At 40.0% G+C, this 23,372-nt stretch overlaps 6 protein-coding genes and 1 long non-coding RNA gene across 7 annotated transcripts; 6 read left to right on the forward strand and 1 right to left on the reverse strand.

Annotated features, from left to right (window-relative positions):
- The first annotated feature begins 163 nt into the window (after positions 1-163).
- On the forward strand, positions 164-2,064 carry LOC116936631. Its single transcript, XM_032943839.2, has 2 exons — positions 164-1,273; positions 1,330-2,064. Exons 1-2 carry the CDS (start codon positions 576-578, stop codon positions 1,649-1,651), a joined length of 1,020 nt encoding a protein of 339 aa, XP_032799730.2. The 5' UTR covers positions 164-575; the 3' UTR covers positions 1,652-2,064.
- A 114-nt stretch (positions 2,065-2,178) lies between these two features.
- Positions 2,179-3,731, forward strand: LOC116936629. The gene is made up of 4 exons (XM_032943837.2): positions 2,179-3,021; positions 3,102-3,159; positions 3,232-3,355; positions 3,418-3,731. The coding sequence occupies exons 1-4, from the start codon at positions 2,327-2,329 to the stop codon at positions 3,549-3,551; spliced, it is 1,011 nt and encodes a 336-aa protein (XP_032799728.2). The 5' UTR covers positions 2,179-2,326; the 3' UTR covers positions 3,552-3,731.
- Positions 3,732-4,109: 378 nt separating this feature from the next.
- On the forward strand, positions 4,110-5,677 carry LOC116936630. Its single transcript, XM_032943838.2, has 5 exons — positions 4,110-4,912; positions 4,979-5,036; positions 5,107-5,230; positions 5,301-5,438; positions 5,534-5,677. Coding segments are annotated over exons 1-5 (1,110 nt in total). The 5' UTR covers positions 4,110-4,124; the 3' UTR covers positions 5,536-5,677.
- A 1,613-nt stretch (positions 5,678-7,290) lies between these two features.
- Positions 7,291-8,390, reverse strand: LOC116936635 (exosome complex component RRP46). Its single transcript, XM_032943844.2, has 5 exons — positions 8,168-8,390; positions 7,968-8,081; positions 7,788-7,909; positions 7,585-7,725; positions 7,291-7,512 (listed from the first exon to the last, which is right to left on the reverse strand). The coding sequence occupies exons 1-5, from the start codon at positions 8,253-8,255 to the stop codon at positions 7,321-7,323; spliced, it is 657 nt and encodes a 218-aa protein (XP_032799735.2). The 5' UTR covers positions 8,256-8,390; the 3' UTR covers positions 7,291-7,320.
- Positions 8,391-8,611: 221 nt separating this feature from the next.
- Positions 8,612-16,198, forward strand: LOC116936620 (serine/threonine-protein kinase D1). Its single transcript, XM_045168230.1, is given in 17 exon segments — positions 8,612-9,398; positions 12,053-12,191; positions 12,264-12,395; positions 12,466-12,653; positions 12,734-13,046; positions 13,124-13,218; positions 13,299-13,357; positions 13,436-13,517; positions 13,519-13,560; positions 13,629-13,749; positions 13,807-14,037; positions 14,097-14,219; positions 14,284-14,552; positions 14,617-14,800; positions 14,870-15,052; positions 15,115-15,200; positions 15,291-16,198. Coding segments are annotated over 17 exon segments (2,541 nt in total). The 5' UTR covers positions 8,612-9,266; the 3' UTR covers positions 15,453-16,198.
- On the forward strand, positions 9,412-12,044 carry LOC123469384. The gene is made up of 3 exons (XR_006642641.1): positions 9,412-11,274; positions 11,356-11,402; positions 11,507-12,044. It is a non-coding gene; the product is annotated as an uncharacterized LOC123469384 (long non-coding RNA).
- A 55-nt stretch (positions 16,199-16,253) lies between the features above and the next one.
- Positions 16,254-23,272, forward strand: LOC116936626 (pickpocket protein 28). The gene is given in 17 exon segments (XM_045168233.1): positions 16,254-16,404; positions 16,471-16,950; positions 17,007-17,127; positions 17,200-17,288; positions 17,360-17,516; positions 17,587-17,747; positions 17,814-17,919; positions 17,980-18,150; positions 18,152-18,176; positions 18,237-18,311; positions 18,392-18,451; positions 18,543-18,720; positions 18,785-18,876; positions 18,959-19,176; positions 19,244-22,058; positions 22,395-23,094; positions 23,217-23,272. Coding segments are annotated over 14 exon segments (1,677 nt in total). The 5' UTR covers positions 16,254-16,404; positions 16,471-16,822; the 3' UTR covers positions 19,340-22,058; positions 22,395-23,094; positions 23,217-23,272.
- The last annotated feature ends 100 nt before the right edge of the window (positions 23,273-23,372 follow it).

The following is a 23,372-nucleotide window of genomic DNA, read 5'->3' on the forward strand; positions in this document are numbered from 1 at the left end:
CCGGATCCATTGAGGTTCAGCAACTACGAGTCAGTAGTCTCTATACGACGCATTGACAGAAGGGAAATAATTTGAAATCGATTGTCGTGCGTTAGAGGAGAATGTCAAGCGTAAAAGGGAAGAGCTCTGCTTAGCAATGGAGCTGGCCTACTTGCCAATTCTGTCCGTTTGTACTCACGAACTGCGATACATTCTATTCCCCGAAACATTTCCACAAATCGATTCATGAATAGTTGAAATACAATAGCTCGTAATTGTGATTTTATCATCTGTTGTAGTGAGTCTTCCTCAATGCCGTTGTTGCCTGTCTACACTAGATGGCTGTCTCTGTTTTGCCGGCCAAAAAAATTCCAACAGCCGTGAATTCCGAGATAATGATGCATAATTGAGCATTGGCAGGTTGTCTTAAAATTTTAACTTGCCCGAGGTAGTTAATATCAAAGTCTGAAGGCCAGATTCCGAGTAGACAGCCATCTCTTTCTGTTGCCATCAATATGTTAACGTCTATTCTAACGTCGTGTTTACTTCTCGTCGGTTAATACGTGGCCCTTTGTGACCTAAAAAAGTGGGGTGACATGAACTATTTCCAAGGAATAGCATGTCTCTCCCTGGCCACTTTTTTTTCCCTACTGGCTGGCATCAACTACTTACCAAAGTTTATCGAGTTCGTGTACAGTCCTCCTGCCAACTTGGTTTTCAAAGCCAATCCAACTTTCTTCAGTGTGAACCAAAGATATTTCCTAGACTTTGAAAGATTCGATAACGAGACGGGTGCCAATAAGTTTATCGTGCCCAATATTATCCACTACATCCGCCTCAATAAGAAAAGTTGGTCGTTTGTGGAGTACATTTGCTTGCGATCGGCTTACGTCAATCAACGCCCCGACTTCATTTTCATCCATACCAACATCTTCGATGGTTTCAAAGGAAAATACTGGAAATGGATCCAAGAAGAGCCTGATTTGAAATTACGTTTAATTGTAGTGCCCGTTCAATTGCCATCCGAGATCTTTGGGCAAAAACTGAATCCTGTGTGGAGGATCCATCACGGGTCTGACTTGATCCGCATTCAGGCATTGATGAAGTATGGTGGAATCTTCTTAGATAATGACGTCTACGTCGTTCGCAATCTGGACAAGTACCGCAAATTCGAGATGACTTTAGGCTGGCCCAGAAATGAATCCCTCGGCACAATGGTTCTTTTAGCTAATAAGAATGCCCGTTTCCTTCCACTCTGGCTGGACAATTACCGAGATTACAAAGCGGATCAGTGGTATTTATATTTAATTTTATTCCGTGATAGTAACTGTATGATATCTTAATAACTAGGTATTACAATGCTGGAGATAATCCGACTGCAAGCGTGTTAATGAAACATCCGGAACTGGTCCATCGAGAACCTAAACGGCTGGGAGTTCATTTTATGTTGCGTGAAATGTTCCAGGAATCGGACAATTTTCCATGGTACGAAAAACTGGATACCGTTCATCTGCTTATCAATCATCGAAGTTATCTCGACATGTTCTACAAAGATTATCGCTATTTCAACGAACGAAATATTCTGCATTATCCATTCAATTTCGGCGAAATGGCTCGGCTTGTTTTGAACCGTCAGCCGTCTGGCAACTACACCGTATCAATCCAGCAGTAATGTCTGCTTATTCCGCACGCATATCCTCTTGCATCACGTGATGCGCAATATCATTAATCGGAAAGGTTTTTTATTTTATTATTTTTTTAACTAATGCACCTTTAATTTGTTATTTTGTTTGAAGCTGTATTCTGCAGTTATGTCAGGAGGGTTTCAAATTTGGTTTATAAGTTGTGTATAGCGTTCAGTAACGCTATTTTATGAAGAAAATCATAGAGGCTCTAAAAACAATTCAAGTAATTAGATCTGGTTCTAAAAAAGACAATTGGTCATATACACAGGTGCAATGCAGACAAGTTTACGTCAACGTCACTAGAATCTGCATTGCGTGTAAACTTCTTGTCGTGATGACACAGTTGTTCATGCATTTTGTATAAGTAATGCACAATACACCCAAATGATAGAATAGCCAATACATATTTCTATTTTTTAATAGCTCTCGTACGATCATAACTATCAGCGGTTGCTATACGCGAAAGTAGACAGTTTTTTCCCGGCATGGGTTTGCGTGTTCTAAATATCGTTTACTGTCGGCTGTTCCGGTGTAATCGGTTCGTAGGACCATCTGTGACACATGTGTGTACCAAAATCGAAAACGTCTGATCGTCAAACTTGCAATAAACTTGGACTATTGTCACGAACGCTAGTGTGTCGATTCAGTCGAGTTTGCATTCGATGCGGAGAGGGATGTTACTCCTGTTGAGAAGCAGTGCGCTTCGGAACTCGCTACGCACATCCGCCTTTTTCTTATTCTTCGGAACTGTCCTGATGATGGCGACTACCTTATTGGAAGGCACTTTTCGAGCGTTTAGAGAACTGCGTCACGAAGAAGAATTAAAGTTCTTGTATTTCAACAACGAAACTGGAACCGACCACTTTATCGTGCCCAACATTATTCATCTGATTCGTTTCAACAAGACGGAATTCTCTTTTGTCGACTATATCTGCACGCAGGCGGCTTTTCGTAACCACCGACCTGACCACTTTTACATTCATACCGACTCGCCAGGTGGTAAATTTAATGGCAAATACTGGGAGCTGATTGAACGCGATCTCGAACTAAGATCTCGCATCCGCATTTTGCCTCTGGAACCGCCGTCAGAGATCTATGGACAACAGCTCAATCCTGAATGGAGATTGTATCACGGTGGAGATATTGCCCGTATACGTACCATGATGAAGTACGGTGGCATTTATCTGGATAACGATGTTTACGTGATTCAAAATCTAGACAAGTATCGCAAATTTGAAATTGCCATCAATTGGGACGAGGGTCAATTTCTTGGTACTCAGGTAATTATTGCCAATCGGAAAGCTCGTTTTCTTCCATTGTGGCTTGACTCTTATCGAGAATATCATCCGGAAATATGGTAATGAAAACGTCTTTCTGTTTTTGTTTTTCTTTCTTATTGGCTCGTTTAATTTGAAAAGAATTGTTTGTTTCTGTAAGGTATTACAACGCTGGGGAACGACCAACAGTAGAAATTTTATACAAGCATCCGGAATTGGTTAACAATAACCGCTAAATTACAAAGGAGAAAATGAAGCGCTAAATTATACTGTATATTTTGGTTGTACAGGTTCATCGTGTCAAAGTGCAATTCGGAGCTGATTTCGATCTATCATATAATCTCTATACTTACAAAGAATTCGATTGGCGTGCGTTAGATACCATTCATCTAATGATAAATCATCGTCATTATAGTAAGTCCAACTTTCCCTTCAACAATTCAACATTCGACTTATGGTTTTTTTTTTCTCTCTAGTGGACCCTTATTACAACGTAACACCGTTTTTTGATGAAAATATTGTAAAAAATTATCCCTACCCATTTGGTGGAATGGCTCGGGAAATGGTGGCGGCTTCTGGAATGGAAAACTTTATTGACAAAAAAATTTAACTATATCTTCATCGATGTTTTCTGTTTTAATTATAGGTGTAAATCGTCTCACATAACCGAGCTATATAAGCCAAAAGTGAACACACAATCGTCTCTGTAGCTCTATTGACATTGTTCCAATTATTCAAATAGAATAGAAAGTAGACACAGTTGCGTTGAATAAAACCCAATAGAAAATGACGCAATATAATTATTTATTTTGTTAACCGATGAAAGCGTTTATCATTTACCTTTTTGTTGGCATTCTCCCATCGCATTGCTGGTGGTTTTGATTTCAATTGTTAAAGCCGTTTTGATTGTTAAAGCCGTGCATTACGAGCCGAAACAGGTGCAGCTATTTTTAGTGCCATGCCAGCATCAATGCACTCAAAGATGATCTTTGTGGTAAACAATAAGCAATAAACACGCGTGAAAGGATATTTGAAAGAGGAAGCTTTTGAAAAATGAAGCTTAGCTCAATCAGACAGGTAGTTTCGATCCGACCTACTGCTATTTACGAACGTTTACTCTGTCACTATACACTGTGCGTGATAGTCAACTGTGTTTTCGTTCGCTTTTCGCCAGGTGTGACAGATGGCTGGAAATTATTGGACCGATATGTTTCTCACCTACAACAATATCAGACAAATTTTCATTTGGCCTTTGGGCGGTGAACCGGATAAGCGAATATACAGTTTTGTTACGCACAAAATGCGGGTGGCCATGCTTAGAAACTTACTCCGCATATCCGCTGTTGTTTTATTTTTGGGTATGATTCTCTTCATGGCCACTGCCGTCCTGGAGGATTTGTCCGGAAATTTTCAACAACAGCGTTTAGATTTTGAATCGACATTTGCTAGTTTTAACAACGAGACGGGAGCCGATCATTTCATCGTGCCGAATATCATCCACTTAATCCGGTTCAGCCAACCGGAGTTTTCCTTTATCGATTACATTTGTATCCAGGCGGCTTTTCGTAACCACCGACCCGACCATTTCTACATTCATACGAACGAAGCGGGTCGACAATTCAGAGGCAAGTACTGGGAGTTGATTGAACGTGATCTCGAACTAAGATCTCGCATCCGCATCTTGCCCCTGGAACCGCCGTCAGAGATCTTTGGACAAGAAATTCCTCCGGATTTAAGACCATTTCACGGTGGGGATATAGCACGCATTCGCACGATAATGAAATACGGTGGTATTTATCTAGATAACGATGTTTACGTCATCAAGAATTTAGATAAATACCGTAAATACGAAATTGCTATCAACTGGGATAAGGATCAGTTCCTTGGCACTCAGGTAATTATTGCTAATCGACGTGCTCGTTTTCTTGCCATGTGGCTCGATTCTTATCGTGAATATCATCCAGAATTGTGGTAAATAATTACTTTGGGGAATTTTTCTGCTTCAGTAAAACTAGGTCAATTTAATTTCTTTTGAAGGTACTATAATGCGGGAGAGCGCCCAACCACAGAGATCTTATATCGCTATCCGGAATTGGTGAGTAACAAACAAGTGACACAGAGTCTACCGAGAATTGCATTACGAATTTAGAAAACCATTTGCTTAGGTACACCGAGTGAAAGTGCAATTCGGAGCTGATATTTCTTTATCTTTAAACCTCTATGTTGAAAAAAAATTTGATTGGCGTCCACTGGATACCATTCACCTCATGATCAATCATCGAAGTTACAGTGAGTAACGCATTCTTTATCACGATAGTAATCTCTCCCCATATTTGTAATACTTCCCTTGAATTTTTAGTGGATCCCTATTACAACGAAACACCGTCGTTTGACGAAAATGTAATCAAAACTTATCCCTATCCATTTGGTGAAATGGCACGTGAAATGGTTGCCGCTTCCGGAATGAACAACTTCATCAACGCCAAAAAAATGACTTGTAATGTTTCTCTTTCTTTTTTTCTTTAGTTTATTTTTGCAATTTAGTGTGCAATTTATAAAGCTAGCATTATTTTGTTCATTTTTTTTTAATAGAAGCTGCGTTTTCTTAGGTAGGCTATACATCACGAGCGATAACAAAAGAAAAATGCTGACACCTTATTTCGATGCAGAGAGAAATTGTTTATTTATGTGAGTCAGGGACCTATTGAATTAAAATACAATTAGTGAAATATTTCAGCCTCTGGATATCAATATCACTTTTCTTTTTTAACACATTGCATTATTTCAACCTACATTTTCTAGTACGTACTCATTGCTCTCACCGACTATGTATCTCACCCACTATGTATGTAGAAATCCACAATGGTCTTTTAATTCTCGGTGATTTCTCTTGAGGCAAGTCGGCATCCCCTATGGGCATTCTCTCGTGTCTGACTGAGATAAATCATATAATTATCTGGTTTTCACGACGAAACTTTCGTCTTCATTCATCTCGTTTCTGACTTTCTTTGAACTGCTGGCCTTGGGCTGCAAAAGCCATAGGATCATGATAGACGAGTGTACGTTCCTTTGAAGAAATCGAAAATATTCATTCGTAGCCTTCTTTTGCATAAATCCATTTCAGAACGTTTTTGCAGCTATTCGTCATAACCAAAGCACACAAAAAATGAATCACATTTTGTCTGCTTTCTTAGTGAAGCAATGCCCCCAACTCATTGTTATACGTTGCAAAAGAAAGTATGATTCCAAAAAGTCAATACCCATAAGATGATCCACTTTTGCTGGACTTTCTACATGAGCGATTGAGTGGACTCGACCAGGTGATGTGTTTAACGTAGAAAACAGTCGTCGCAACATATATAGACAGAGGCGTTTGTACTAAATCTGACGTAAAGCCTTGGAATGTCATGAAGTCGTTCGGTGGCACTAATTGCAAAGGTTCTTTATTGGCAGTGGTGACTGAAGAGGAAAGTAGCTTAATCATCCAAAGTCCTGATCAACTCTCAATCAGCCATGTCATGGCTTTTTCCTCGCTCAAAAACGTGTCGAAACGATCACAACGTCACGAACATATTATAATAACTGCGTGCACATTGCCACGCAATGATTTATTTAGAACAAAAAAAAACCTATTTTTGATTCCAAACATATTGTGAGACTTTCTAAAACTTCGCCCTTCAATTTTGAATGGGTTCAAGACTATTTAAAAAAAGGGCTGATATATATTCCGATCTAGTATACGTTCGTTTGTTTAAACGAAGTCGAGAAACGAAATTACGTAAACAACAGATCATTGAACTTCTTAGCCATCGTCATTTTCCTGTGAAATGAGGTGGTTGTCAACTTTCGTCAAAACTGGAAGCTTCCAATACGTATTTAAGCTCTTAAAGCCTGACGAGTTGTGCTGTCTTTAAATTGACAGGCTGACTTTCTAAATGAGACAGACCTCCGCATTTCAAGGATTTAAGCAACCGAAAAGCTGAACTGTTCCCCACGTTTCATGTTTGTGTTTTGAGACCACCTTGAAATAAGGTTTACAAAGAACAGAGAAACAGAAAAAACAAAAATGAGGCCTCACATGCCTATACTCTTAGCAGTGCCCAGGCTAACCAAGAGAAGCTCGTTTCGTTTCCAAGAAATCAAATTTGAAATTCAACACTTTAATGAACAATGCTAGAAACTTCATACACAAAAGTTTACTAAAACGGTACCGCTGAAAAATAAAAGATTTTAAATAATGAGAATTCCTTTATCACCTCGACGAACAGTAGTGTTAAGGAAGGATTTCATAACGTATTGGGCGGCCGGAAATACTCTTGCAATTATTCTATTTTTAGATTTTACGCAAAAACCGTTAAAAGTGTATTTTATGGAAGGTTTCACAACAATTCTTTTGAGAACTTTCGTAGTACTGCTTGCCGGTAAAAGTCAAAGATGATGTGACTGGCTTTTTGGCAGAGTTCCATAGCTTCTTGAAAAAGTGTGTATGGAACTTGGCCTTCACAATGGCTCAAAATAAGGTTATATTTTTGACTGTCAAAAGCAAAAGTAAACATAGCTTTATAGCCTTCCTGTAATAAAAGAGAAATATTTTGGACTTAATGGTTATTACCAACAAATATGGGTCATATATAAGGCCATACTTTAACTGTGCGGATACATGGATCAAGAACAATTTTGTCCTTTTTATCCACCAAACAAGTTACTGCTGCTACAAGACACTGCAAAGGAAGACCTGAGTCGAGTAGGGCCAGGCATACCGCATTGATGGATGCTGACAATAACTAATGTATAAAAAATTTAACACAATTTATAATAATTGAGAAACAATATTCTTATATTTTACAGTTCCCCCATCTTGCATTTCTTGGATAGTTATACAAACAGCTGTTCTCGGATGCAAGTTTGTCAAGATAATATGATTGCATGTAGTTTTTACAAGTTTTTCCTTTCCACGTTCAGCAACACCTTGCCATAACAATCATTAGGTCATACACAATAGACAATTTTCAAAAAAAATGCTTACCTGGCATTCCTATTTTTGGCTTATAGTTCACTTCAACATACATTCTATCAGACAGTTCCTTTTGAATTTTAGCTTCCAGTGGTCCATACACTGAAGCCATTACAACTGTATTCCCTGAGATTATTTAAATAAGGATGATTTAAACGGTTTGAGAAAAAATCACGGGATGAACGTGGCATATGAAGACTTCAGTTTGATACCTTGTGAAAACATAACAGAACCATCTGCACGTGACAAAACGCTCTGTTCACACTTTAAGGCGCGAATGCTTTTCTGTTCAGTTTCCATAATGAAAAATGTTATCGGTGATATCAGTACTTTTATGAAAAACAAATAGGAACTGGTCTGAAACTGTATAAGAAACGTGATCGTGAAAAATAAGACAAGGTTGAAGCGAACGGTTTGCAGACACGCGAAGCTTGTTGCCATGGAAACGACATCTTTGCAAAAATATTTGTAATAAATTCAAATAAAAACAAATATTTTCACGAATTCAATAAAAAAAAAATTATTTTCGAATTTTATCTACTCAAATTGCAGTTTTTCTAAAAATTAGTTCACTCTTTTCATGAAATAGTGGCAACTCTGGATTCAACCCAAAAATTCCCAAGGCCAGTTGCTTTGCAAAGCAGAATCGGTCGGAGAACGAGACAGTATTCATTAGTCCGTGACTAGAGCTGCACGCTCACACACATACACACACATACAGATACACGTAATAGTTTGTTCTTTCTCTCGTCCGAGAGGGCGTTAAGTGTGTGTGTGTGTGTTTTTATATATGTATGTATGTGTAAATGCGAGTGTGCCATTATGATTGGAAAACTACGTATTCGTTGAATAGTTCGGGCATTTCCACCGACCAGTCCATCTTTCCGCATTACCGAACTTTTTTGTCATCATCAACGTGTTATCACGCTTTGTGCTCCCAGCTGTGTTGGTTTTAACGGTCGTGTGTTCACTAGTTGAACAAATTTTGCCGTGCAGTCAAGAGGAGGTAAAACCCAACCTTTTTTTTTTTTTTAAGGAGAAAGAAAAGGAAATCTAAGTGGTGCCAGGGCGGGAGAACTACGAAAGAAAAGGTGATCTCAGCCCGAGGCTATGTGACATTCCAATCAACCTGTTGGTTGCTGGAACCCGTTTTTATTTTATTTTTTCCTCCGTAGCTTCCACCTGATTGCGTACACACAGGACCCACTCCATCGAAAAGGCTGTCGTGTGTGAATTTCACAGCCTTCTGAAACCCAAATTTCGCCATTATTGTGATTGTGTTTTTTTTTTATTTCTGAACAAAGCATCATCATGGATGATGGAAATGGACAGGTGACCTTTATGTTCCAAGTTGGACTGGTACGAGACTTTATCTCTACGGATGCCTCGCAGTTAACGCTGAAAACGCTCAAAGATTTGGCTTGCAACTTTATTAATCAAAGGGTAAGTGATTCTGACCCAACAGCCACTCAAACACTGATCCAATTACCTCGTCCATATATCACGGTACCTGACATCGCCTTGATTGTAGTAGTAACCGAAGAGGCCTTTTCTAATCTGTTGTTTTGATTATGTACTTTCCGCTGAGCTAAACAGCCTTGATGGGGTTTTGCGTTTGTTTTTTAAGTTTTAAGCTGTTCGTGGTACTCATCTCATCCTTCTCCATCCATTTTCACAAGAGACTGTTGACACATTCCTGATGTCAATTATAAATGGGGCGCGTCGAGGAGAAATAATCTCTTTTCACGAGAGCCAATCGATTTTTGACAAAGTTAGTCGTATTGGATTTTAAGGGAAATAACTTTTCTTGATAAATATTAAAAAAAAACGTGATGGAACGACATTCTTTTTCTAGTAGTTGCTGACGCTTTTCTCAAGATATTGACGGAAGAAGTTCCATCGGCTTGTTCACGCAATTCACGTTCCCTTGGGCCTGTCCAGATTCATTTCCTTTTTCCGGCGGATCTCTCGAGAATAGGAAAACCTCCGGGCTTCTTTTTTTTATATTCTCTTTCTCGATTGGGTCAATAACAATAGGAATTAGAACCCCATCACATGGCAAGATGTTGCTTGCCCCTTTATTTTCCTCGTGATTCGTCTGTAAGACTCACGGACACGCACAGAATGTTGACCTTGGGGTAGAAATGACTCGTCCGCTGGTAGGAGGGAGGCAATAGGAGGAGCCTAAAGAGAATCACGTATTTCCAAAACGGATATGCAAGAGCTCTGCCCCCATTGAGCATCACAACACTGTCGAGATCATGCTTTCACGCTTTGTAAAAGCTTGGCATTTGGATCTGAGCCGAAACTATTATTGTTCGATTTTTCCCATTTTCGTTTGGGAGTGTGAGGATTTTTTTTGGGAACTTTCCCAGATTCCCATCTCGTCCATCTCTGCTGAATGTGACGAGACGATTTGATTAATGAGTTACTTGCCCTCGGCGACGTCTGCAGACTACAGCCTTTCTTCTAGTCATTCAGTCCCGTTAACTCTGTTGTTATTCTATTCGTGTTTCTACCGTGCTGCCATCTACTACGTTGCAGAATTCATCGCAAATCCACTAGGAGATTCCTTTTCTTCTTCTCCCGATAGGTAGGAAATGAAATCGTAATAAAACGAAAGGGAAGAGGAGGAATCGTAAAAAGAAAAGAAAAAAAAAACATTGAAGTCAATTTCGGTGGTCTCTCTGATTGTCGTGTGCTGCAAGCTATGCTATTTTCCAAATAATAGGAATATGGGAACTGCAGAAGAAAAAAGGAATGTTCTCAGAAAATATCTAGACCTCCAAAATACGAGACTTCCGTTTCCTTTACCGCATCGAATCGTGATTTTGACCCAATTTGAGGTTGTGTTTTTGTGGGGATGTGTGTTATTCTTTGGTGGTGGGGGTGTGGCTGAATCGTGGATATAATCCCTGGATCGCGGCCAGTGAACAGCAGGCCAAAAAAAATGGTGCCTTGCGCTCATTTCGTATGCTTCAAGTTTTCTGGATTTCAAGTACTGACGAAATAGAAAACGACTAACTTTACGTTCACCATCAATGCGTGATCAATCAATCAGGAAGGCGACAGTTGAGCACACTATACACATTTGTGTGTTTTCCTTTTTCTTTTTTATCTTTCTGCTTCTTTCCATTCGCTAACCAACTTGGCTGCCGCCAGCTGCAGCAGCGCGATCGATACCAAACTCTCCCAACTTCTGCAACTTGTGTCCCTTGGCCGCCCCAAAGGCTCGTTAGTTGCTCTCACGCCGTCTTTATATCCGCTTTTGTCATCGAAACTAATAGCAAATGGATGTTGCGAGGAAAATTCCCTCGCCGTAAGTTTAATTTATTTTTTATGTTTTCTTCTTCTCTCCAAATGGATGTTCATCGTAGAACCCGTTAACCTTCAATGACAGGGTATCACAACCACTATCTTTTCTCCTGATCCGATCTTCATTGTCTGGTGAGTCTTTGTCGGAAAAAATAATATTTCGATGATAAAGATAAAAGACTATCTCCCGGGTTACTTAAAAAAAAAAAGCTATCATCTCACTATTGAGTATTCAGATGGCGGTGGTTGTCGTCGCGGCGTTGATGCGATTTCAGATGGCACAGAGTAGAGGCTGCCCCGGAGGACGTTTCAATGAGGCGCTTGTTGATGCGTGAGCCCAACCCAACAGCCGTCGGCTCTTTTGCACGGCGCCAAGAGTGTTTTGACTTGCGGAAGCGTCTACACACTTTCAAGTGGCGTCTTTTTCTTTTTCCGTTTTCCCTTTTTTTTTTTTTTATTCTGCTCTGCGGCACAATGCGTTCAATCTAGCAGTAGGAATGGAAAGTCATAAGGAAAGGAACACCAGGAGAGATATCTGTCGGATTGACATTTGGTGCTATGCAGCAATCACACCAAACTACGTCTAGAGATCACATTCGAAAAAGAAAAAAACGAATGGAAAATTACCAAGCCGACTCATCCGCTCCATTTCATTATACGAGTCCCTATCCTTGAATGAAGAGGGGTTGTTACACGATCGGTTTCCAAGTCCTTGACTCTCATAGGTTGATCAGATGTCTTGGATTTACAATGTTTTTTTTTTTTTTAAATCTATCTTACAGTTCTTGGATCATGGTATTCCACGACTCAACGAGTGCGTCAACCTCTTCCGGCACGACAGTACCAAGCCTAACATTTTGCAGCTCATCAACTCCGCCTCGGAGATCACCGACGATACCCTAGTCGAGATCGTCCTTTCGGGTAAGAATATCTTTAAGCCATACTTTGTATTTGTTATGTCATTTTAAGACCCGTCTTTTATTCTATTCACAGCCAACATTCCCCAAGATGGCGTGCAAATCCGTCCGCATCAACTGAATGTCCATTCGTACAAGTCGCCTGCCTTTTGCGATTTCTGCGGCGAGATGCTTTTCGGGCTTGTCCGCCAAGGATTGAAATGCGAATGTACGTAATCAAGTTAGCCACAGTCATATAGCTTTCTTGTTTTGTATATTTATTTCTACCTTTTTTCTAGTTTGCGGCCTGAGTTTCCATAAACGATGCGTCTACAAAATTCCAAACAACTGCTCTTACACACGGAGCAGGAGGTCATCTTCGTCATTGACACCGTCGCTTTTACCGCCACCTTCCAACGTCCTGCCTCGCAGTCCGTCCGATTCCATGTCCTGCAGTGATGAATCCATTACAGTCAGCGTCATGCGCGTAATTAATGAGATCAGCTTTTACGAGACGTGCATTTTTAAACCTAATACGTGCGCATTTTTTTTTTATTGTTATTGTAGAGTGTGTCCAACAGCCCGTCAAGCGGCAGCACGAGTCCGAGTATTCAAAAGCACGGTAGACCCTCCATAAGCGCTGGTCGTCCTTTTTGGATTGAAAAGGAAATGGCAGGTCGCATTAAAATCCCGCACACGTTTGTCGTCCACTCGTATACGAAGCCGACTGTCTGCCATTTCTGTCGTAAGCTCCTTAAAGGCCTCTTCAAGCAAGGCCTGCAATGCCGCGACTGTCGTTTCAACGTTCACCGCAAATGCAAAGACAACATTCCCAACACGTGCACAGGCGAAGCTCCCAAGGAGCCGGGAGTTGAGACGGGTAGAACTTTCTTTATATCTTTACTTTGAACAATCACATCAGCTTACCTTTTTCATTTTTCTTCGACATTGCGAAAGACACTGAGAGTATAGATGAACAGTTGGCTCCAATGGCAGATGGAGTAGACGAAGACAGCGACGATGATATTTCGATGACCCACAGTCATAACATGGTAACGCATGATGATGCATATCGGAACCCATTAAAAATTGCTTACTGAGAATTCTCTTCTTTTTTTTTCTTGTACTCCAGCCAGATGATTGTATTCCTGAGGTGGCTGATGATATCACGATCAAAATTCGACCCAGCAGGTAATTTGAGCAAAATGGGTTCTAGGAAAATTATTTTGAGACAAAATCCATTATTTATTTTTTTTCTCATCTTCTTAGTCCCACAATGAGCAGCAACATCCCCTTGATGCGTATCGTTCAGTCGGTCAAGCACACCAAGAGGCGAGGTTCCAACGTTCTGAAAGGAGGGCTGGATGATACACTACACCAACAAAGACCCTTCCGTATTAACTCTATAATTAATAACAAATATGTTGCTGTCGGTTAAAGTGACTTGTCTTGCACTCCTCAGAGACGGAGACATTTTTGGCGGCTAGATACCAAGTCCATTACTTTGTATCAAAACGAAACTGGAAAACACTTTTATAAGGAGTTGCCGCTATCAGAGATCTTGGCCGTTGAGACCGCCAAAGGTGAGATTAAATGCTAAGATATCCCCTGATGATTTGTGCTGATTAAGTGCTTTATAGACCGCATGCATTGTTTCGAGCTGAGAACGGCCAACGTAGACTACTACATCGGAGAAGATCCTCATTTTGGTCAGAAAGAAAATGGCAATGGAGCTTCTGCCCTTCCTCAAGCATTAGAAACTGGCCTTGGTGTTCACCTGGCCAAATCTTGGGAGACAGCCATTCGCCAGGCTTTACTACCCCTCACGAACAACTCACAAGGTGCCACGGCTTCTCCCTCCGCTCTGACAAGTACATCAAACTTTCCGTCTTTTCTTGGAACTAGTCTATTAAACCCCATTGTTTTGTAGAACCAGTTGCCGGGGATAGCAATGGTGACCGAGAACAAGAAATCGGATCGGATATAGGACAGGTCTATCAAATTTTCCCTGATGAAGTACTGGGATCGGGCCAGTTTGGTGTTGTGTACGGAGGTTAGACTTGATTCATGCTTTCTTACCTTTTCTATTGTTAAATTTTTTCCTTTAACATTTTAAGGAGCACACCGTAAGACAAATAGACCTGTGGCGATCAAGGTCATCGACAAGATGCGCTTTCCCACCAAACAAGCTGACCAACTCAAGAATGAGGTTTGTATCCTGCAGAACCTTTCACACCCAGGAGTTGTCAACTTGGAACGCATGTTTGAAACTCCTGAACGTATTTTTGTTGTCATGGAGAAACTCAAAGGCGACATGTTGGAAATGATTCTTTCCAGCGAAAAGGGAAGGTTGTCAGAACGCATCACCAAGTTCCTCGTCACACAGGTTTCCCTTTCGCTTCAATGGTTTCTATGATCGTAACTAACTATATGACTTTTTTTTCGTCCAGATTCTCGTTGCGCTGAAACATTTGCATAGCAAGAATATTGTCCATTGTGACCTGAAACCCGAGAATGTCTTACTATCAACCAACGCCGAATTCCCGCAAGTTAAACTGTGTGACTTTGGTTTCGCTCGTATCATTGGAGAAAAATCTTTCCGCCGATCTGTGGTCGGAACCCCCGCCTATCTTGGTAACATTATTTTTTCTTCCTCTGCAATTAAACTTAAAACTGGATTCTATCTTGTTTTGTATGATGTAGCTCCGGAGGTATTGCGAAACAAGGGCTATAACCGGTCCCTGGATATGTGGAGTGTCGGTGTAATTGTTTACGTAAGTCTAAGTGGCACGTTCCCCTTCAACGAAGATGAAGACATCAACGACCAAATTCAAAATGCAGCCTTCATGTACCCGCCTAGTCCTTGGAAGGAAATCTCTTCTGACGGTAAGTGCCTCATTCTATCAAATTGGTTATTTTTAGTGACTAATTTTTATTTATGAATATAGCCATTGATTTGATTGCCAATGTACTGCAAGTAAAACAGCGAAAGCGCTACACAGTGGACAAGTCTCTGAACCATATATGGTTGCAGGTTAGTTGTGAATGCCTTGTTAGCAAGCAGTTGGTTTTCGTTCAGAATTATGGTGCGCTCATTTGACACCTCCCTTTTTCTTTGCGGTAGGATTATCAAACGTGGTGCGACTTACGTGAGCTTGAACGCCAGATTGGTATCCGCTACGCAACGCACGAATCAGACGATGCCCGCTGGGAGGCTTATCGACGGGAGCACGTCTTGGATAACGGCGATCATTTTAATGCCGCTTATGGTAGACTCCGAATTTAATGTAGTTTGGGCCAAAAGAAAAAAGGAAGAAAAAACAAACAAAAAGATGACGTGAAACGGGATAGATAATAATAGCGTGAAGGGGAGGGAGTAAGTAGGTGGGGCGAGGTGTCTCTCTTTTCTGTGTTGTTTAAATTACAACGGTGGCCTTTTCCGTCGCGCTTATTCGCTGTTACGCCCCATTATTTTGCTGTCTTCTATATCTAGAAAAACGCGAAAAAAAACCAAAAAAAAAACATAAAAATATTGTAAAATTTCCTCCAAGTAGATTTTCTTTTCGTTCCAGAGGGAAAAAAAACATAGCTACGCATCTCAATGTATTTAGAGCGGATGCGAGATTCTCGATCAAAGAATCATCTATGTGCAAGTAGCATATTTTAAAATCGTGCCGATCCGTTGTCACAGATGCCGTTCTTTTTTTTAATTTTTTATTAATATATATATTCATACATACTTGGGGCTACAATTTATGGCTATTTGCCATCCTTATCTATTATTATAATAGCGATGCTTGATTGTATCTTCCAGTGCCCGATATTTTTTGTCTTCTTCCTATTCTTCTTCCACTTGGATAATTGTATCCTTGTCTATTTGCCTGTCTCTTTTTTTTTTGCCATCTCTCGTTGATTATTTGATATAATATTTCGTTAAAATCATCAACATGTTTCCATTTGGTGCTGGGCTCTTTTTTCCACCCGATGCGTGTATCCACATCTACAGAAAATACAAGAAACCACTAAAATATATTTTACGTCCGGCCATCTCTGGACTGCTTCCTGCTTCGTCCGTGGGAGATTCAACAAATGTTGCACTTGTCTGCTGCCCACGAGCGTGATCGACCGTCTGCAAATTTCCCGGTTGTGTAATTGACGGTATTGTCCAAGTACCATATAAGAACAAAATAGAGCCACTCAACGATCCAACAGCTGAGGGACAACAAGCACCGATTAAGGTATATATAAGCTAGTACTTTCATAAGCAACCGTGAGACCTTAATAACGATCTTTTTAAATTAAAGGAAAATTCCATCAACTTCCGACGGGATGGGTTAGAAGCCATTCATCGAAAAGCCTCACCTTGTGACTGTACCGATTACCTGTGGAAATCGATATCGCAGAACAAGGCACCTGGAACTTGTAATTTGTATTGACGTGTTTCGTGATGGATGTGTTTTCGGGCAATTTATTCCCCATCGTTATTGATTTTCGATCTGTTGCAGGGGAAATTGTTAGGTAAATGAATAATTAAAATTTATGTTTGCAAACCTTTCCCTTTTTTTATATCCGAAGGTGTTACACTCACGATGCAAATGTTCAACTATACCGTGGACGACCTACATCTAGTCGAGAAAGAGCAGTCATCCAAAGAAGATGACTAACAAGCGGGTACCAATCAGGAAGGCCTATTCAGTTTTGAATTTATCAAAAGAGTTTGCAGCAAACACTTCGATGCATGGTCTGAAATTTATCGCGCAAGATGAAGCTTCGTTACCAGAGAGGTAATTGACGTGCAGTTTTCATGTCAACTAAATGTTGCTAATTGTTTTGCAAATAGGATATTGTGGATAGCGCTTTTCCTAGTTGGTTTGTTATTTGCTGTTATTTTTTCGTGGAATTTGTGGCAAAATTGGCAGGAATCACCTGTTCTTATCACCATTCAAACTGCTAACTATCCGGTAAAACCATTTTACGAATGTGAGGAACAAAACATGTTTCTTCCACTACTTTAAATTTACTTATCCTTTTAGATAAAGGAATATCCTTTTCCAACAGTCACTATCTGCAGTGTCAATAAGGTTTCGACTCGAGCTCTTGGATATTGGATGTCAACAGACGAGTAATAGCCATATTAACTTTGATACACGCTTAATTTTTGTCAAACTTATTATCCATCGATGAATTCGATAGGGCAAAGAATTTCAAACTGGATGAAATTCGACGAATTTTGGAGATCTTGTCGACTAATCGAGTAAAAAATGAGGAAGAAGTCATACGGCTTAGCCAACTTTTGGTCCAAGCCGATATAAGTAGCAGCAATGAAGGTTACGAACACCTCATGGACCGTGTAAGGAATTACGCACAATGGCATCATGAGGACACAGAATAATATTATTCGCTCGTAAATGTTGTTTCAGCTATCGCCAAACTGTTCAGAAATGGTAATCCACTGCTCGTGGGAAGGCAAAGAAGAAGACTGCGCCCTTCTCTTTGACTCCGAAGCAACCGATGATGGCTTTTGTTGTTCTTTTAACTCGATCATCATCCGACGTGATGCAAACTCGATGACTAACAAAAAGTGATTTCTTACTCCATGTGTGATCAGACTCCATTTTCTTTATAATGACATCATCTACTGATCTAGGTTGAGACATGCCCGTACCAGTGGAGTGTATGCTGGACTCACTGTTCTATTAAACGCAGAAATTGAAGATTACAACGTCACATCGTCTTCAATAAGTGGCTTTAAAGTATAGAGCAACATTTTATCTAGGGAGAAAACGGGTATGTTGGAATTCTTGGTTTATTAGGTTTCTATTCAAGATCCGAAGGATTTTGCTCGTACTGGACGGATCGGATTCCTTGCAAGCCCAGGGTTCCAAATCGATGCGGCTGTTAATGGCCAGACTCAGATAGGAGATAACCAATTACGGACCATAGATCTAAAGAAAAGATTGTGTACGACCACGCAAGAAATTAACGCTTCAATACTTTGAAGACTATACCGGTGGGCAACACAAATGATAAGGATATTTTTAGTATCAGTAATATGAATAATGGACTCTAGGACCATATTGTCAGCTCGATTGCCTTACCACCCACTTTCTGGCCAATTGTTTTTGCGTTCCTTATTATTATCCAGGTAAGGGAACGATTTTTAGTAATAGAGGGAAACCACGGTTTTTTTCCCCCTAACCAATTGATTTTATTGACTTTGTGTAGTACCCACTCGACTGCCCGTCTGTAATTTATCGTCCTATCCCTGTTTGGAGAAAGCTAACGGTAAATATTTCTTGGCAGTAATTAGACAATATCACTTAGAGTTCGGTTCGCTGAAATATCTAATAAGTATGCCTTTCCATGCAAAATATAGAACTTGTGGTGCAAAACTCAAGTTTGTGCGAATGTCCTGATGAATGCACCACCGTCTGGTATAGGAATGAGATTTCTAGTGGAACCTTTCCAAATTCAGTCTGGGAATATCCAAACAGTGTCCTTAAACGACCGGAATTCCAACGTCTAAGCACGAATCACCTCGATTCTTACGCCAAGTATTCAAACCTTTTTCAACGTCGTTCGCAATTTCTATTAAAATTGTTGAACCATCAAACGCAGAAAGAATTTCGTCAAATTAAACGTCTACCTCAAGTCGGATTCTGGATTGTGTTACATCATGACTGAACGAACTACATGGACGGATTTTATTTGTAAGTTGATCGATTTTGACCTCAACCTAAAACATTTCATTCAGTTACAAATTATTGGCTTTTACCGGGGTTATCCATTTAGCCGCTGCTGGTGGGCTGCTCGGTTTAGGCTTCGGGTTCAGCATTTTAAGTGCGGCGGAAATATTCTATTTCTTTCTGGTTCGTTGGTGCTATCACTGGTACCATGAAAAAAAGCAGCAACAAATGGTTATCCAGATTCGGCCATCCTATCCATTGATTCCTGGTCGTCGTCTAATAGAAAGTACGGCGAGACAGCAATTACGAAGAAAATCTAATAGGGTAAATATTTCTTATACCAATTCAGTCCTGTGTACTGTGTATCGCCAATAGTTTGTTTCCAATCAAGGCCAGTATTGCCGACAGACTTCCTCCGACTTACAAAGAGTTGAATCGTCGTAACCACAACCGAAAGCTGGAACTTATCTTGACCAGCCAAATTTAATCCGATCGTGGGTTGATTATTAATAGGATGTCGAATACCTCAAATATCCCATTTCGCTTAATGTAGTTGCCCGCAGTAACACGCTATCGCATATCGGATTGTGTTTAATCTCTAGTACAAGTACTCACTGCAGGTACAACTAAAATTGTATTTACTCATTAGAAAGTTATCCCAGCATGTTTCTACTGCTGTGTCATTAACGTATCTCGAACTAATTTAGAATATGTTTTATCTTTCTGGGCTAAATTTGTTTACATGTGACTTGAAACTAGACTGCCTGTTTGCATATCACAGTTTTCCCTTTAGAATTAGGGGGGAGGGAAGTGAAATCGTATCGTCCCGTAGAGATAACTAAATTGCTGTTTGGGCACCATGAAAACCAACATTATTGTGCAACCAACTCTAAAATAAATTGAAACAAGACTGCATGGAAAATAAGTTTATCAAAAGGGGATTTTTATTTGAAAAGATTGCGTTTGGGGAATTTTGATGGAATTTTGAAAACATGTTATGGAGAAAAAAAGAAATTTAGAAGTTGGTATGACAGCTCGTATTTCTTATCTTGTATCTCGTAACTGGTCACGAACGTTCAATATTCTTACGTAAAAACTCTATACGATCGCATAGTGAGATCAATACTGCTCAGCCCGTACCGTCCTACTAGTGAGATCGTTGAATTTCAAATGGATTAGCACAAATTTGAAAATCAAATATCCCAAGTGGTTCGTTGTAAGAAAACGAATTAAACGATACTGGAGCCTCACTCACGGCCATTTTTAGAGTATCACAAAATCATTAATGTGACTGATCTCTAAAACTGTTACAAGAAAGAAACAGAAGTCATGCCAAGTTACCATGCCCAGTTACCGATCCGCTGAGCTGTGTTGGCTTACCAAGTTAGGATGTGGCAGGGTTTGTCGTTTGCCCAAATCAACCCACCGCATAAGCTGCAGGAGGACGATTTCGTTTGACACCAGTCGCACTTGCATTTGAATGGCAGTGGCTTCTTTCCGGTCTTCGCAGTCCATCCCGGGAAGTACAGTTCGGCACACGCGCGACACTTTATTGCCAAAGGTGACAGGGATGCGCACCAACTGCAGTTGCATTTTTTCGGGAACCGGAACAGCTTTGGCCTTCTTTGGTCCCTACTGGCTTTTCGGCGGTGATGTAAACTTTCGCGGCAAGGAAGGCTCGGGTTATGGTACAAGCGAAGAAAACTCTTCCTTGGGCTTGTGCAGAAATCCGTCCTTGATAGGTTTGTCTTGTTCTGCATTTGTCTTCGGGTTTTCAACATTGCTCGTTTGAATAACGACATCTGGGTACTCGGAATTCACTGGAATCAGTCCAGTTTTCTCTTCAGATCGCTCAGCTTTCACTGTAGGCACCTGACGGGATGTTTGATCTATTTCACCGGTCGGTGGTTTTCCAATAGTAAGCTCTTCACTGTTCTCGGGTATAGCTGCCGATCCTTGTTGGAATGTGTGATGTTCTTTATCCAACGATGGTTCTCCAACAGGAATTACAACTTCTTTCGTCTTCGAACTCCGGCGCAGTTTGGAGACTGTTTGCTGAAAGAATCGCTTTAAAAATGCCATCTTGGAACTTCTGAGAACTTTGTAACTCCTTGAATATGAAATGATTTTAACCTTAGGGTGAGCAAATGAGCATCCTTTATAGCGTGATTGGTGGTTGTTCACTCGCAAATCGTAGATGTCCCCGTCTTTCTCCGTTTTTAAAATCCGATACCACACAGCGTACACATGCAAAAAAGCAACAGCAGTGTAACATAATTACAAATCATGTTCAACACAATTTTAACCAAAATGTGCTGTAGAAATTGTACAATAATAACGAAGAAAATACCTAGACACAACAGGTAACGGTCCGTTCGTGCCATAGTGGTTGGATGGTAAACTTCCTAGTGTTTGGTGGGGGATTAGAGACTCATGCAGTCGGCTGATAACTTTCGTATGTGAACAATCAAATTTGTTGTCTTCGTAAATACTAAATAGTCTGTAGTTTATCATACCAATCAAACTATAATAAACAAGTGAATTTGATTTCATACCACTTCGCTTAGCTTGACGGCCCATTTTTGTTCCACAATTGTTGTCGTCTGATTCTAATTCGAAAATTTTCGAGAATCCATAAAATTATATAAATCTTACGCTGCAGCTTGGTGGAGATGAACTATCGTGATTATCTTTTTTATAATAATAATAATAAAATCAAAGCAATGGATCTAGTATGCGAGTACCATGCTGCTATTGCCATCCGACCTGCACTGTTCTCTTTTCAGAATTTTTGAGTGAAAGAAATTGCCGCTAGATGGGTACCAGGGTAGCTCCGTGCTATGTTTACGTCTGTTGGCTGTTGCATTCACTACTCCCTACCCCCTTCGGAATGAAATGTTGTCAAAATTTAAAATTTTTTGCACGATGTTGAAGCCTTGTCATGGTCTTGCACCTCATATAAATGCAATATTACTTTCTCATCAGAGTTTACCCAACCAGTTTTGTTACCGATAAAAGCTAGCCCTATCCCTGTATAAACAAATAGCACTCTGCTGCAACACCGCCAGTTTCTTTGCTGTTATTTCATCATAAGAACAGTACGAGTTCTTAAGATGTTTTCTAATAAATAGCTCAGTTACAGCATTTACGTCACCTATACGATCATTTTCAACGCTATAGGAAGGAAACAAACTGTGTTGTAACTTGTAAGTATATTTTAAATCTCCTTTCAGAAATTTTGTAAAATGTGAGCCAAGCGGGCTGCCTGTTCTCTATGAAAACAAAACAAAAACATCAAAATCTAAGGAATTGTGCTAAAATAATGAAACTAAGGAAAATACAGAAAGTTGTTATGTATCTGCTTGCAGGTGTTAAAGCATATGGCATAATGAAACATGTAGGTTGAGAGAGACAATAACTGTTGATTTTGGTGTGGGTGTTTCTTTATTATTATCTGTTTTCAAATAATACTTGTCAACTTGTTTCATTACAATTTCACTCTGGACATGAAGCATATTGAAATCTTTATCCTTGTTTTTCAGATTTATTCTCTTCTATCAACAATAGCAAACCTGAAGCCATGGCACTTGATTTAGCTTCCTAGTTTGTTTCACTAAATCTAATATGTCTCCCATATTAACTGCTGACATGGAAAGTGAAGTGAAACCTGGAATGTATGCATAATTAGAGTTGGATTATAAGCCAACCCCAATGTCAAGTCCTTTCCTACCAGCTCATTATCACTGGATTGAGCAAAAAGATTATCCTTATAATTCCAACCATTCGTGCCGTGGCAGTTCTAATACTACTCAAGTGATTATTCAAGCTGGATTCCAACACGACAAACATACCTAATAGTACAAGAGCTTCCAAAAACACCCAAATCAAAGTTATCATTGCATGAAGAAGACAACCCAGTCCACAGAATTCACTTGATTCACCTTTCAGCACGTACAGCACGAACCACGACAGTAACTCGTAAAAAAGGCCGACGATGAACGGGAAAGAATTTGTGTTCGCATTAGTCGTTCGAGAAAAAAACTGCTGCCAACCTAACATCTCGCCATCGAATCCTTAGAATTTGGCTTATTCCATGGATTCTATTGGCCAATTCATTAATGCTGAAAAAAGCGTGTTGATCTAAAAGTAAACATTTAAAATGTAAGTGACCGAACATTTCAGAGGAAGTTCTTCGCCTCGTCTCCAATGCCAATGGAATTAGCTGATACTGTCCCAAAACAGGTAATGAAAAAGTTTTTCGTTATCTTGTTGGAATCAGGCTTGATTCCTACAAGAAGTACCTCTGCATTTTACCGATTCTTGTTTGCAGAAAATAAATTAAAATGTGTCTAGTTTTGTTGCAGACAAATCTCGGAAGAATAATGGAGCGTGTTCCCTAGTTTAACTAACTAGGATTTTCGAAAAAAAAACAAACATGGTGAACTAAAGATAAGATACTCGGGAATCCTAAATTTACATGCTTACAGTAAAACTGGTAAAATTCTGGAACAGGTAATGAA

The sequence above is a fragment of the Daphnia magna genome, linkage group LG1 (genome assembly GCF_020631705.1).
Source record: "Daphnia magna isolate NIES linkage group LG1, ASM2063170v1.1, whole genome shotgun sequence".
In the NCBI taxonomy this organism is placed as follows: domain Eukaryota; kingdom Metazoa; phylum Arthropoda; class Branchiopoda; order Diplostraca; family Daphniidae; genus Daphnia; species Daphnia magna.

Excerpts from the sequence above, each read along its gene's own strand:
- LOC116936631 (XM_032943839.2), top strand. The coding sequence starts at position 576 with ATGAACTATTTCCAAGGAATAGCATGTCTCTCCCTGGCCACTTTTTTT. Across the intron at positions 1,274-1,329 it reads GATTACAAAGCGGATCAGTG|GTATTACAATGCTGGAGATA; the intron begins GTATTTATATTT and ends CTTAATAACTAG.
- LOC116936629 (XM_032943837.2), top strand. The coding sequence starts at position 2,327 with ATGCGGAGAGGGATGTTACTCCTGTTGAGAAGCAGTGCGCTTCGGAAC. Across the intron at positions 3,022-3,101 it reads GAATATCATCCGGAAATATG|GTATTACAACGCTGGGGAAC; the intron begins GTAATGAAAACG and ends TGTTTCTGTAAG. Across the intron at positions 3,356-3,417 it reads GATAAATCATCGTCATTATA|TGGACCCTTATTACAACGTA; the intron begins GTAAGTCCAACT and ends TTTTCTCTCTAG.
- LOC116936630 (XM_032943838.2), top strand. The coding sequence starts at position 4,125 with ATGGCTGGAAATTATTGGACCGATATGTTTCTCACCTACAACAATATC. Across the intron at positions 4,913-4,978 it reads GAATATCATCCAGAATTGTG|GTACTATAATGCGGGAGAGC; the intron begins GTAAATAATTAC and ends TTTCTTTTGAAG. Across the intron at positions 5,231-5,300 it reads GATCAATCATCGAAGTTACA|TGGATCCCTATTACAACGAA; the intron begins GTGAGTAACGCA and ends TTGAATTTTTAG.
- LOC116936635 (XM_032943844.2), bottom strand. The coding sequence starts at position 8,255 with ATGGAAACTGAACAGAAAAGCATTCGCGCCTTAAAGTGTGAACAGAGC. Across the intron at positions 7,910-7,967 it reads GCCAAAAATAGGAATGCCAG|GTGTTGCTGAACGTGGAAAG; the intron begins GTAAGCATTTTT and ends TGTTATGGCAAG. Across the intron at positions 7,513-7,584 it reads CATGTATCCGCACAGTTAAA|GAAGGCTATAAAGCTATGTT; the intron begins GTATGGCCTTAT and ends CTTTTATTACAG.